This window comes from Psittacula echo (assembly GCF_963264785.1).
Source record: "Psittacula echo genome assembly, chromosome: 4".
Classification (NCBI taxonomy): Eukaryota; Metazoa; Chordata; class Aves; order Psittaciformes; family Psittacidae; genus Psittacula; species Psittacula echo.
Window position 1 is genome coordinate 73,734,913 of NC_137738.1, and position 15,097 is coordinate 73,750,009.

At 36.3% G+C, this 15,097-nt stretch overlaps 1 protein-coding gene across 1 annotated transcript; it reads left to right on the forward strand.

The window, feature by feature from the left end:
- Window positions 1–3,042: 3,042 nt before the first annotated feature.
- Window positions 3,043–14,711, forward strand: LCA5 (lebercilin LCA5; the record flags this gene model as incomplete). Its single annotated transcript, XM_080615842.1, has 7 exons — window positions 3,043–3,235; window positions 5,784–6,313; window positions 7,811–7,948; window positions 8,840–8,936; window positions 10,074–10,219; window positions 12,099–12,237; window positions 13,912–14,711. The coding sequence occupies 7 exons, from the start codon at window positions 3,043–3,045 to the stop codon at window positions 14,709–14,711; spliced, it is 2,043 nt and encodes a 680-aa protein (XP_080471968.1).
- Window positions 14,712–15,097: the final 386 nt, after the last annotated feature.

Sequence of the window (15,097 nt, forward strand, 5' to 3'; positions counted from 1 at the left end):
GTGAAAGTGAGTGTTCTTGTTTTATATATATAATTAGACATATTGATGATTGAACTGTAGGCATTTATGTTTTCCCTAAAGGCAGTCACATTCGTTTTCATTCAAATTTCCTTTCTTTTCAAGAAGAAGTCTGCATAATGATTTCGTTCTGTTCTTCTATGTCCTGAAGGCAGACAAAATCTGGGTGTATCTTGGCTACATCTGCACTGTTGAAGATATTTGCCCCATAGAGTAATCTCTCGCTCCACACAGGGCTAAGTTAACGCCTCTAGATGTGGTGATGCCTCTAACACTGGTGTGCCCACTCCAGGAGTCCAGGATTCCTCTGGGTGGCACATGTGGCCCTGGGGTAGCCTTGCATCCAAGTAACAGATGAGTTTGCTTGAATTCCTGCCACTTTGTTTTGTTCAGCATGTTGTTATGAGCAGAACAGGGAATACATTTCAGATTCAAAGCCAGTAATTGTTATTTTAATTAAAATCTGAACTGTCTAACCAAGGACTTAGTTCAGATGCTAACACAGTTCAAGCTATATACAATTTCAGTGCTAAAGACACAAACTCTAGTACCAAACCTGGTGTTATATTCGCCCACTCACTTTCCCTGTGGGACTTGACTTGCTTCAACTGGGATGGCAACCCCTTTACAGTAATCATCAACATCCCAAATCCTTCCAAGGCAAGAGGAGGATGGTGATGGTTTCTTCTTTCTTGCCTCAGGTCCATTTGAGTTCATTTTTATATGCTTATTAACACACTGTACACCTTGCTTTTTATTCTGTTTTATTCTGGTTTAGTCCACTCATTGATTCATGGTTCCACATTACACCTGAATTTGCTACACGCAGTGTGCTTTACATGTGTTGAGTACTTGTTCTTTGTTCTATGTGTCTATAAGGCTGGTTTTACCTAGCTCCCACGACTGCATCTGCTGATGACAGCACAGGTGAGATGTTACAGCTTAGGGGCCCAGTATTGTCCTGCAGTTTTGTTTTACCACCCCTCCAGTCACCTCATGCCTTTACCCCTCTATGCTGCATTTTTGCAAAAGTTGTAGATACTATGCTCTGCACAGAATAAGTATATGTTATTGCTGTCTGTTATAAATGTAGCATTAGATGCTAGACAATTAAATATATTAGTTTATATTTTAGTTTGTATTTTTTGCATTCCCTGACAGTGTCCTGTAGAGACAGAGCTGAAGCAGTCTTTGTCAGTGCACCCTCTAGAGAGCAGGTTGTTTCCAAAACTCTGCCTGTATTTCAGTTGGGCTTGTTGTGATCTTCAAGGAGCAAAATAATACACATTCTGCACAGATGTCTGTGAAGCTGGGACTTAGGATGGAGCTGTATGGGAGTAGAGTTGCACCCCAGTATGTTCTGGTGTTCCTACATGATCTTTGTGCTCAAGAACATGTCTGAAGCTCTTAAAGACAAACAGGATAAGACAGTTATGGTTAGGTATATACTTAAGAAATACATTTAGTAACTGCATTATTTTAGAAGAAAAACAGTTGTTATCTATCATTTGAATTTTCATAATAACTGAAAATATTTAGGTACTTAGAAACCATTATTTTGGAAAGTTATTCCCTAAGTAAAGAAAAAATACTGTCTTCCAAATAATTCAGTATTAATTTCCCAGCAACTTCTCAGTTTAGAATTCTGTTGGGATATTTATTCCTCTAATTCCTTCCATATAGATTATGAGGGCAAATGGATTCCGGTCACTGGTGACAGTTCTGCTAACAGTGAACTGGACCAGAAAGCTTGAATTTGTAATGAAAACTGTCTTGGCAGCTGACATTTCTGATCTGCTTGGCTATGCAATTCTGCATGTATAGACAGTAGAACAGAAGGCTGAGAAGCGTGCTAAGTTTATTTTACTGGGAAATAATACAGTGAAAATTTTACAGCTCATTTACAGATATGTGATATGCCCTGCAGTGTAGAGGAGTTTTGATTAAAAGCTGCTCAATTTTTGGTGTGTAGCTTGCGTTATCATTTAGGAATGGGCTAGGAGCTTATGTCATTCAACAGGCAGAATTACTGGGCTCTGATGCAAGTCCTGTTTATGCATCCATTAAAGGATTGATGTTTTGAAGTTGGACTGAAGGAAGATAGACGTTGAAATAAGCTAGAGCACTGTGAAGAGTGGAGGGAGAGACAAAAGACATAAAAGACCCTAATAAGAAAGATATAGAAGAATCCCAAAGGCTACATTTGCATTTTCCTATAAAGCACATGACACCAATGTGTGTACTCCTGCCAGTTCCTGAAGGCACGAAACACTAGGTGTTGTAAGGTACAAGAGTGTTTTCTAGAGCAGAGACTGTAATTAGCAGTTAGGGACAAAATGTCCTCCAGACACATGGGACAACTGATTTTCAAACCCATTATTTGACATCATTAGAGTGTCAGAAATTGAGATATGGAAGACTTAGTAAAATTCTGCAAATACCTCAATTCTCGTAACATGGATAAGTTGTTAATTCTTTTGGTTAAAAAGTTTTCAAATGTCTTTAATTTGGTTTCCTGAGTAGCGTCAAACTTTCACGTCTGTTTTGATTTCCAAATACTTCTTTTCCCCTCTTTATAACCTGAGAGTAATTTCTTATTCTATATTTAGCTGTGTTAATTTTCTGATTTCTCCTTCAGGGATGAAGTGCCTCAAACCTCTGAGGGTAATACTAGTGGTATTCCTAGAGTGACGTCTGTCACATTTAATATAAATAATAAGGCTAATGTAGCCCAGCATGTAGCGTAAGGCTATAGGAGTCTTGAGTCACTTACAGTTTTTTACTTTTCTTAACTAAACAGCAAAATAATTCTCACATTTTCTCTCTCTAAATTGTTACAGAAAAATGCATTCAGAATGATAACTACTGCTTGTTGAACCAAACTGCAAAGATCTCATGTTTTGGAGGTGAAGATGATAAACCCAAGGAGATAATCCAGCTGCTGCCATTGTATGACTGAAAAGATCCTTTGTGTCAAAATGAGCAGTCTTTGAGAAAAATCTGGAAAGCCATTAAATCTGAGAAATGGGAGAAAGACTAAGGAGCCCAGATTCTGAACATGACAGGATATCAGATGGAGATAAAAATAGTGACTCCTATTATTCAGATGAAGGTAGTGCATCTCATTCATCTGGTCAGTCACCAACACTAACACCTACAAGCCAAGAAAAAAAAGATCCCAAAACACGAACTTCAAACAGCCTTGTGCACTACCAAGGTAGGTAGAGAGCAGAAACTGCTGCTTTGTAACTGCCTCCAAGAGTTAATTATCTTTGAAAGCAGAAAGAAAAGTGGGAAACTATCATTAGGAGAATCTACAAATAAGGTTCATGTGAATTATGCTACAGATGGCAGGTAAACTGCAACTTCTGTATTGAAAACTGAAATTAACCTATTCCTGAATAAGGAGGATTTTTGGTGATTTTCAGTATGATTCATGTATTTCTTAACAAGTAGCCGTGGCTCTTATGCTAGCATTGTGTTGAAACATGCTGATGCACTCTTTTTGTCTTTGACAAAAAGCTTAAGGCCAAGGACCCAGAGCATGTCCTTAATCAACAGTCTCTAAAAGAGAGACGATTGTTAAAATTTCTCTGACAAAATACCCTAAAGATATCTCTCTTGTGGAAGTCTAATTGACCAAGCTTTACAGCGTAATACTGTGTACTTTCAACAAATAAACAAAGACCACTAATGGTGTAAGAGAGAGAAAATGTATTTGGTGAAAATTAGGTTCATGTGGAAATTCAGAAGCCCTTACTTGAGGGTGAAATATCTCTGATTTGAGATGTAATAGCTCTGCTTTGAGCTCCCTGACACACACCTCACCTATATAAGGTGCTTTCTTGACGGAGAATGTGGGGAAGTGAACATCCCTACAAAAAGGGAGAGAATAGCTATAGAGATCCTGGGCTGAAGTAGGGATGTAAGACCTTTCTGCTGCACTATGGAAGCTTGTTCTAAATAACCACACACATTTTCTGGTGAAGTCAGAGCATATCCTGCCTTACTTGAGCAGGTGCTCTATTTTATTCATAAGTGCTTGATACTATCTGAATAATTTGTTCAACTTTATGATCTAGAGTGTACCAGAAGGTCAGACCTTCAATCTAGAAATTGCCCAGGGGGTGTAACTCTTCAGATCCTTGATAGTGTTGGTGTCCTGGTGCAGCTGGTATTTTGCCGAGCTTCTGTATGTTCAGAAGCAGGATCCTCTCAATAGTAGGTGTGAATCAGCTGTCTGGAAAACAAAACCTGCAGCTCCACTGTGCCATTTAATTTGAAGGGGGCAAGTGAATGACTAGTTCTTTGATTACTTGGCCAGAATTGGACATAACTGTTGCATGAAGGTATTGTGAGTATCATCTTGTTCTTGAAAGACGTTATTCCCCAATGTAACTAAATGGTGAAAAGTGTAGACTTGGTATGGCAATTTTCTGTCTGTTCTGTCCGAAGTGTGGATAAATTCTTGAATGGGCTGCAAGTCTAGGGTTAATGGGAATTCCCTTAGTTAGTGATAGGAGTCACATCATTTCTGCAGTGCATGCATTAGATAATCTTTTCACACCTGAATGTGACATGAGTGTTCTTTGTAAAGGAGAAAAAGACTCCAAAACCCAAAAAACAAACCAACCAACAGCCTAGAACCAAAATAAACCAACCTTCTTTTGTTTGACCAAGCTGTGGAAAAAATGAGCATCAAGCAGAAAAGGAATTAGTATTTGTGGAAAATGTTTAGAGGAAATTATAAGAAGATATTTAAAGCTGTTATTTTTGCTGTAAAGTATTCCCTGTAGAATAGAAACTGTTCTATTCTGTTGGTGAAACTATTTGGTGAGCACCAAAGGGGAGGAAGAATTTGCTGTCACACTCACTGTCTATGTAGAACTGCACTATTGCTATGTTTCACCTTTCAAGCCTAAATTATAAGCTGCAGCTGCTGCTGTTCAGTTCTGCTAAACGCTGATGTATCTTAATGAATTATGTACTGCCTGTATATTCAGTTGTTTTAAGAGGTATTTTGGGCAGATTATATGCTTCATTCTTTGAGTGTGGCTTGAGAGGCAAATAGGATAAAACCGAAATATTTAGCTTTTATCTATGGGATTAATAATAATATCAAATAGGAATGCAAGTGATGCATAATAGTAGTCAAGCAAGGATACTGTGTGGAAAATAACATGTGATACAAGAATAAATTATTCAGGGGAGAACTGAATTTTCATGGGATTTGTGATTTTGCTTTGGAGGCTTTCTGCAATGAGCCTTTGAAATCTGCTGTTTTGTCTGTAAGCATGGCAGCTGGATTTGAAAATACTACTGCATTTGTCTGAGAGAATTACATCTTGCATAAGACATAACTAGCTAACGCTCAGCTAATTGGTACCACTTTAAAAGCATTTGATAATATTGTATGCAGAAGAATATAGTATTTAAATATTTTAATAAACAATATCAAATATTCACAAAATATGACTGTTATTTCTGATACAATTTGCAGATGATTACTTTACAATGGTCCCGTATTGATGGCTGTAAATATTATCTCTTCCAGTAGATCACAGACATAAATTACCAATTTTTTTATCCATCAAAAGGAGCATAAGTCTGTTGTATATGTGCCTTTCATTGTCTGGTTGGAAAGCTGCAGTCTCTGTTAAGTATTGTAAAATTGTTTCAGGCAGAGCTTTATTCCAAGCAGGATGTCTGAATAGACAAACTGCATTGTCTTAGAGTAAACATGCTTTTTATTTTTCCTCTCTTAGCCACAAAGAAATTGGATTCCAAATACGCACCAAGCAAAAGAGGGACACGGTGGGGTTTCCGTTCTCAGAGCTTCACAAGGGATTCTCCTGCGAAAGATATAGATCTTGTTACAAAAAGAGTTCTTTCTGCAAGGCTACTGAAAATCAATGAGCTCCGAAATGAACTGACTGAACTCCACATCAAACTAGATGAGCTGCAGAAAGAAAACAGGGCACTGAAGAGGCTTCAGCACAGACAGGAGAAAGCCTTGAATAAGTTTGAAGATACAGAAAACGAAATCTCTCAGCTTCTTGCTCGGCACAACAATGAGATTAGAATATTAAGGGAGCGTCTACGGAAATCTCAAGAGAGAGAACGTGCAACTGAAAGACGGCTGAAAGAGTCGGAAGATGAACTGTACAGAACAAAAACTGCCTTGCAGAAACTGAAAAAGCTGTCTGCAGATAAGCACCTTGCCGAAAGAGATGACCTGGCAAAGAAACTTGCCTATGCAGAGAGCAGGCTAGAAGACGGTGAAAAAAGAATTAAGGTGAGCTGACTTTGTTTTTATAAGGAATTCTGCAACAGGTTGCCATCATGAGTTTCATGAATTGTGGTTTTTTTACAGTTGTGTAGTAAATAGAAAATCTTTTTTTTTTGCGTTTTTTACCAAGTAAGTAGCATCAAGTAAATTTCCAAGGTGATGATATAGTTACATACTTGCTGGTTGGGCATTCAAATTGCTGTTTAAAAATTAAGTATATTTTGTCAATATATACTGTGGGCTTGTGCTTTTACTTGTTTTTATAACTAGTAATAACGTTTCAGAAATGCATGCAGCTGTAAGAAAACTCTGTGCAATCTAATTTTTCTTCTTGGAGGGGAAGCATTTGTTAAAAAGAATCTGTGTATTTAGGGAACTGTACACTAAAATTCGAAGAAAACTATAGATAGTTATTCTTTTTCAGTTTGGTGAACTGCATTCATGTATTGTTTGATTGTCCATTACTCTGCACATCTGAGAGCTGAGCTGAACAAAATTACAGCAATTTTTTTTTATACCCAAATGAGCTTTATAACATTTTCTGGGCATCCATTTTAAGAATTTTGTGCAATATATTTGTTCAGCAAAAAGGTTTACATTTTTGTAAATGTCTGAACACGTCTACATTGTAAATGTGTAAAAAGTCATCTTGTTTAAAAATAATTGTGTTAGCACTATTAAACTGTTGGTAGTTGTATGCAGTACTATTTTTAGGTAAAATTAAGTTGGTCATTAAAATGGTGTTGCAGTTTGGTGTCTATATTAGTAATTAAACCTAAATCATATTGCAGAGATAATTATCTGGAAATCCAAAGGATTAAGCTGGAAACTAAGCTTTTGTAAAATACATCCCAAAATACCAAGATATAAACTGCTGAGTTACCCAAATCACTTCACCCCATAGTGTCACCATCTGGCATCTGTAGTTTTATGATCAGGTATTTTAGCATTTGTAGTACTGGATAATGTTAAAATTAATCATGCTCTAAAAAGTAAGGGATTTTCTTCTACATTTTTTTCCTTCTATCATCATCACAGGTTTGCTTAAAACAGCTGTTGCAAGATATGGATGTGTAAAGGAAATCACACACAATCACAGATTTATTCCTAGTAGAAAGGTTAAAAATTATTTCTTGTATTCTGCCTTCTAATCTTGTACTTTCAGGGAGATATTCTTTTTTTCTTAACCATCAATCTGAGATTTGTCTGGGAGATCTGGAGGTCCACTGTGCCAAGAGCCTTGCAGAAAGTAGACTGTGTTCGCATTATGTCCTCAAATTACCTCTCAGTGCTCCAGAAGGATGAGCTGCAGCATCTGCAGGTGCTTTGTCTGCCTCCTCAAAGTTGGGATTAAGGATTTAAATGTATTGAGTGTTACAGTAATGCTGGAGTCGGTATCAGGATCCAAGACACTGGTTTACTGTAATTTTATTGAAGTAATGTAAAGTTACTCTTTTAAAGTAATTCAATTACTAAAAAAATACTATTCTGTTTTAATTGAAGGATCTGGAAAAAAATCTTGAATTAAGTGGTAGCAGTTTTCAACGAGAATTACAATCAAAGAAAAAAAAGATCTATGAGGCTCAAGAAATAAACAGAGTTCTCCAAGAAGAGCTTCATCAACTAAATCAGAAGCTGAAGGTAAAATGTGAAGCAGTACAAATTGCTAACCTTGTTCTGACATTTTATCTTTGGAAGTATCTGCAATCAGGTTTGAATAGTTTACCAGTGACTGCACTCTCTGATGTGTACTTAATTATATCCCACATGTAAGTTCTTTTCATGCTTTAAATTGAAATGTTCTGTGCTCTGACCCTACAGTCTCTACGTTAATCATTATTGTTAGCACTAGTTAAGAAAAACAAGATCAAGTACATGGCCAAGCATTGAGATTAAACCGCAAGATCTACTGGACAAATAGGTTTTGAAGACTTGAATTTAAAATTAAATTTGCAGGCATATGAAGTACTTTATGTTGCTAATGTACCTGCATTACAGTAGGTTTGTGTAAAGGTTAATTTAATGTATTTGTGTGTTGCTAAATTTGTGCAAAGGTTTATTTGCATCCCCCCTACCCTATTGTTGCTCAGATTCTGAATGTAAGGACTGCAAATGTTATGTTCTACATGGTCAGTTATCTTTAGAAAAAAAACGAGACAAGTAATATTGCTAGCATTGAAATACTTTACAATACTGGAAATTCAGTTGTACAATCTATATACATTGTCTCATTCATGTCTATGGAAGCATTAGCATTTAGTTTTATTTTCACTGCACATATGCTGCTTTTTTCCCCCTTTTTTTTTCTTACCACCCTCAAAGATTTTGCTAATGACTTTTCTATCTGCTTGCTTGTAGCATAAAGCAAGATAGGAATGTGATTGTTCTCCTTGAAACATTGGATGTAACTATTGATTGCCTTACTCTGTTTCTATTTGCAACATGTGTTTTTAATTTAATATACAGCTTGGCTAATGACTTGTAAATGAAATGTTAGTAACTCAGTGTTATATCTTCCTCTTTCGTGCACAGGAAAAAGAAAGAGAACTTGAAGCAAAAAATATATATGCTAATCGTATGTTGAAGCTATCACCAAGAAAAGACATGGATATGATACAGAGAAAGAGAGGTAACTTCTGTAAAGCAAATAAAGGCAGAAGAATTAATAGTGACACTTTTAAAGTAGTCTGCTGAGTTCTGTCATTCATCCATTCAGTGCTTGACTCTACTACTGCTTGTTTAAGAATGTTTACTTTTTTGCGCTACTTTCAACACAGCACTGATTACAAAAAAGAGCACATTGTTTGTTTGATTCTTTGGTAACTGAAGCAGAACTAAAACCTGGAACTTCATCAAATAGCATCCTTAACTCCTTTCATAGCAGATATTCCTTGGGTGAAGGAGGAGGGGGAGGTTGTTTAGTAAATTCTCTAATAGATCATAGATACTGTCTACGCAGCAATAATTCCAGAGGCTTTAAAAATAGTAACTTCACTGCTGTGAATATTTTGGGGTTTATTTCCTTTTTGCTAATTCAAATTTACTGTCTGTCAGATGAGCTTTCTCTCAAGGAGTACATATGTCCCAGAACAAAATCTAAAAGTATCAGTGCGGTGATTTCTTCTAGTGTGACAAGCAGCCTCAAGCCTTATACTACCCACATAAATATGTGTGTGTGTGTATGTGTGTCTCTGTGTGTACTTAGACTATTTTCATTGGATCAGTAGAATCTGCTTGTCAGAAGAAGCAGGAATTTATGGGACTGGTTTAAATATTTAATGCCAGCATTTCAAACAGTTTGTCTGCTGCTCATTTTATGATGGATACTCTACTATTATTCTGTTTTAGGTTCAGATTTTTTTAAATGTCATTCCACACAGGTAAGTGTATGTATTGCAAAGATGCAAAGAATTGAATTTTAATTTTACGAGTTTGCTTCTCTACATGTAGCTTCTGTGACAAGCAGTAAGAGGAGTGAGATATTTTGTGGGGGTTTTTTGACAGATAGAAAGTATACTGTAACGCTACTGTAAAGTTACTTTAGAAGTAGCTTTAAGGTGGTTTTATTATTTTTTCAGGATAAGTTATGCATGCAATTTTTTTGAAATTAGCTTTTACAGATGCTGAAAACAATTATGTGCAACTTGTCAATATTTTCCACTTCCATTGGCTCCAAGACATTCTTTTGTGTTTGCTGCAAATCATTACACATGAGAGATAGGTATATATTGGGACAAGTGATTTAATCAGTTTGTATTTTCTACAGCCAACAATCAAAATATTAAGAAGGGAGCACAGCTCACAAAAGGAGTACAGACCAGTGGATACTTCTCCCCGGTAGAATTACTTCTGGAATCAGAACTTGTCCGTGGTGGCACAGTAAGCAAGAAAGAAGGGATTCTTCCTAAAATAGTGAGTGCCCTTAGAATTTGAGACTTGCTCTGGATAACTCCCTCGACAGACTGAATGTTTAATACAGAGCTTATATTTTAGAAAATATGTGTAAAAATATACAAATGTGAATATATAGACAATAGAATCTAGAAAGCATTCTGCTCTTGAAGAGAAGCTCCAAGCTTCCAAAAATGTCATACTCCATTTTTGTGAGAGTTTATTATAATCTCTGTCTTGCTGGTAACCATTAGCGCTCAATTTGTTTCTTTTTCTGCCACTGACATTTTTTTGAAGTTTCAAAAACTTCATTTTGGTTTTCTCTCCCTTTCTTCATTTCTGATGCTTGTTTGAGCAATCTGGTGTAACAATGCTGTTACAACAGCCTTGTCTCTCTTTTTGCTTTGGTCTTAATTATGGCTTCTTGCTTCTTTTACTTTCCAGATTTATTTCATGATGCATAAATCTAACACTTCCTCTTATTGTCATAGTGCTGGTATTTCTTCTGTCGTTTTTCCAGCTTTGTGAATATGGTTGGATTTTTGTTGTTGTTTTTCCATTTCCCTTTTTATTATAAAATACTACCATTAAAAGTATTGCTAATACTCTGTGACCTCAGGTAAGATATTACAATTCAGAATGACACAGATTCTGGTACAAATTATACAAATTCTGATTGCATAAGTCTAGGACTATTAGTCAGAAATAATGCTCTGATGATGGTCCTCACTGGCTTCCTGGTAGGCCTGAAGCTTTTTCACGGCTGTTTCATTCATATATTCTTTCTTTCAAAATCCGTTCACTAATTATGGATGTAGTTTAACATATGTGTTCTCAACATATAGTTTGGTGTGTGAGTTACACAACCACACAATTGGTACCAAATGCACCTCATGGAGTCCAACTGTATGTCATCTTGTAAACCTCTCTAGTTCATGTGTGGCTGTTGCTTTAACATATATTAGATCTGGGCTGCTTGTGCTTTCATCTGTCAAGCATTTTAAATTCTTGGCCACTATCTCTTTATGAAGCTGCTTTTTTTTTTTTTTTTTTTTTTTTTTACAAGATTATAATAATAATTATAATCTTGTATTTGAAGGGAAAAAGTTGTTTTGGCCGATAGTCGTGTTTTCTTTGTTCATTAAGTAGGAACTATTTCTCAAATGTCTTAGAAGTGTATTTTAATCTAGAAGCTTATTTTGCCCTAAAATAGGCACAAACTGTGAAGTTAGTATCCAAATGTTGGATTATGCTGGCTTTCTCTTCATTACTAGTAGTGGTTTTTTTACTGCTGACATTAGTATCTTTTCTGCAGCTTCTTTCCATTTAAATGTGTGTGTATACTCACTAGCTGAATTTTTCAGCCAAGATTAAAACTTTCTCTTTCACTGTTTGTTAATTAACTCTCCATAACTTAAAGTACCACCATGAAACTGTCTGAATCTACAACCCACTCATTTGAGTATAATGATCAGATGGTGGAAATGGAGGGTGACTAACTGCTTGCTTGTTAAAAGAATAAGGTGGTGGAGTCTAGCCTTCTATTAAAGCCCATGAAAAAGAAAACTTCTGACTCCTGAAGAGAACTGTCCTAACACAGTGATAATTTTGCTTTATGACATAGAAGCTGCAACTTTCCTGAAATGTCGAACACAGGATAGAGTTGATTATCTATGCCTTTTGTTTCAGGTGCATAAAGCTGTGCTAGCAGTAGTAAGATTACAGGGTCAGACCCCTGGTTGTCAAAGCTGGTTTGTCTTAGAAGACTTGCTAGTTTTTGTGTTTAGCAGTAAGAATGTGATTTTTAGAATGACATGGAAGTTCATATGATTTTGCTTGTTTATTTATTTTATTGATTGTTTTCCCCCATCAGTTTCAGTTTTATATTCATTTATTTCAGGAAAAAGAAACCGAAGACAAAGGATGGAAGGAGAAAGCAGATCTCAACAAACAAGACCAGGACAGGGAAACAGAAGAGAAACTGAAGTGTTTTCAGGAAATACAGGTTTTAGAGGAGAGGATTCAAAAACTTCATGGCGGTAAGGAAAACAGGCAACTGGAGACTAGAAAATACACCATAGAATACTAATCAAGTAAGGCTGCTAGTTTCTTGTGAGAAAAGAAATGATTTTGCAGAGATCACTACAGTGGAAAATTATTTTCAGTTACATTACGCAAAGAGAATCAGAAAGAAATGCAGGATGTAGAATAATGTGTGCCCTGTACTGAGCTGCAGTTAAATATGCAGCAGCAAAAAATGCTGTCCACAAAAAAGTACTGAAGCCTGAGAGATTTTGCTTTACAAAACAAGGATGACGTGGCAGGTAAATGCTGTTTTTATCTCTGACTTGCTAGATGTTACAGAGGTAGGCAGTAGATTTTTCCTATAGTAGAACAAATCTGCTTTCCTTAATATGGCCTGTTTTTTTCAGTACATATCTACTTCACTTGTATCGTTTGCAATTTTAGTTTCTCTTTTCACTTTAAGTGAATCATTTAGTGTGACTATTCGAGAAGTTTCTGTTATTATATTTTAATATTGCTTTTTTTTTAATTTGGTTTTCACAACATCTTTATGACTTACATTTGTAAGTCTCTTAATCTAAAATATTTTAGGTGGACTGCATCCTGTCATGTTAAGATACTCTTTCATTGATTATAATTAAAGAACAGTAACATTTATGCTCAGTGACAAGAAAGAATTATAAAAATCTGTAGCTGTTTTCAGAGAAAAATTCTGTGAAAAATCTTCTACCTCCAGTGGCATCAGTGCACAACTTACATTTGCTATTGAAAAAATACAGGTATTTAATATATTAACTGAACTGATGCTATTATTTCTCTAAGCTTGATCTGAAGTACAATAGAAAACAGGGAACTTTGTGAAAACTATCAGAAATTTGGATGGAGTGTCCAAAGTATGCCAGTATGGTGAAGGGGCCAAGTAGTCCTGTTCAACTTTTGGCAAAACACATGCCTGCTGTCTTGACAGAAAAATATTTTGAAGAGAGAAATGTTTGAGAAGCTTCCCCTTTTTTTGTACACATAAGTATTTGCAGGTTCTATCTAGAAGTTTATTGCTGTTTTGCACCTTTGTCCCTTTTTAGCCATGCAAACTGACATTTGGTATTTGCACAGACATTCACTGAATTCAAATGGTGATGCAAAGAACACTGATGTAAAGTTGTTTTCTGATTGCAGCAGGTGCAATATAGTTTAAATCGTTAATTACCTGAAAGTGGTAGGACTCAGCTATGACTTTGTGGCCTGAAAGCTTCACAGAAGTAGTTCCCATTGTAGGCAAAAACACCCAAATGTAGATCCCAACACTTTGTCCGTGGTGCTGACAAAGAAAAATAAAGTGCTGTGCAAGTCAGAACCATTACCATCACAGATGGTGATTTTCATTTTCATTCGAACCCAGGAAATGGGAAGGCAACTGGCAGAAATGAAATTCCTCTGAAAATACTAGAATGTGGACAATGTCCTAATCCCTTTGTTAGATGGCTGTAAACTTTTATATCTTAGCAGAGAACCTGGTTTGAGTTTAGTTGTAATTTTTGAAGAATTGATCTTTACAGTAGGAAAACCGCATGATGCATAGAGGAGCACATTCAGAGCTCAATGGCTTTTGCTTGCATTATTCCAAAATAATCTTTTGAAGGCATTTTGAAACTGGAACATTTTCTATAATGTTTAAACATTTCCTGCAGAGTGGGAAAAGGAAGAATATGACACAATGAAAAAAGAAAGTGGCTTTTTATTGGATAAAGAAGAGAAAACAAAGATGGAGACAGAAATCCAGAAACCTGAAGTCGAGAGAGAGAGCACTGAAATGCTGGAAGAGTGGCAAAAAAGAGAGTTCCTGCTTGCTAAAATGCAAGAAATTGATAGAGAAACTCAAAACGTAACAAACATGAAACTTGTTTCCCAAGCACCACTCATAAATACAGCAAAGAAATCCGATTTCCTGGAGAAAAAAGAAAAAGCTGATCAATTCTTTGGGATTCCTGGGAAGGTTACGAATGGATTTCCTGTATATAACAGCCAGGATGATGCCACAAGAGCACAACGGCAGAAGCAACAAAATCCAAGGACCACAGATTTAGGTAATGAGCTAACATTTGGTAGTTATGTACCTTCCTTTGGGAAGGGATCAGGGAGGCCAAGTTGGCTCACTCAAAGAAGTGTCAACTTAGAAGAAAAAGTTAAGGAAAATGCAGATTTCAATCGTAAGAAGGAAAAGTCCAATTTAATGGAACAACTCTTTGGAAGCAGTGCCAGTGCCAGTGTTCTTTCTAAAAGTAACAATACAGCATTGGACATAGATTGGGACTCTAGTAATACTCTTCTTGCTGATAAAAAAAGTAAAGTCACAGTAAAAGAAGACGGTGAGCTTTTCGGTGAAGGAAGAAACCGAAACAGACACCGTTTGCAACACACTACAAGAAAGCCAGGAGTTCAGACCCTTGGTTCTTTAGAAGATGAAATCGAAGACATAATCTTACAGTGATCATATTTTTATATGTTTTATATGTAAATACTGTAAAAATATTTTCATGTAATATTTATTAGGTACAGATTTTAAACGTTTCAGATATATTGTGAAGCCTTGTGAAGGAATAATTTACATAAATGGGTATATATAGAGAGGAAAGATGTACTTTGATAGAACAGCCTATGAACAGCCATGCAGGAAATTTCTGCTAAAATATGATGTCCAAATACAGACCATGGAGATGTGGCAGTGACTGTTCTGGCAGAAAAACAGGAAAGGTGTCCTGAGAGACTTTGGTAGATGAGGTAGGCACTGGCTGGCCACTTCAGTCATCTGAGAAGACGCTTTTGCCCTAACTTGGTCTCCATCCAGACTGGCTGGCACTTGCCTTGTGGCACTGT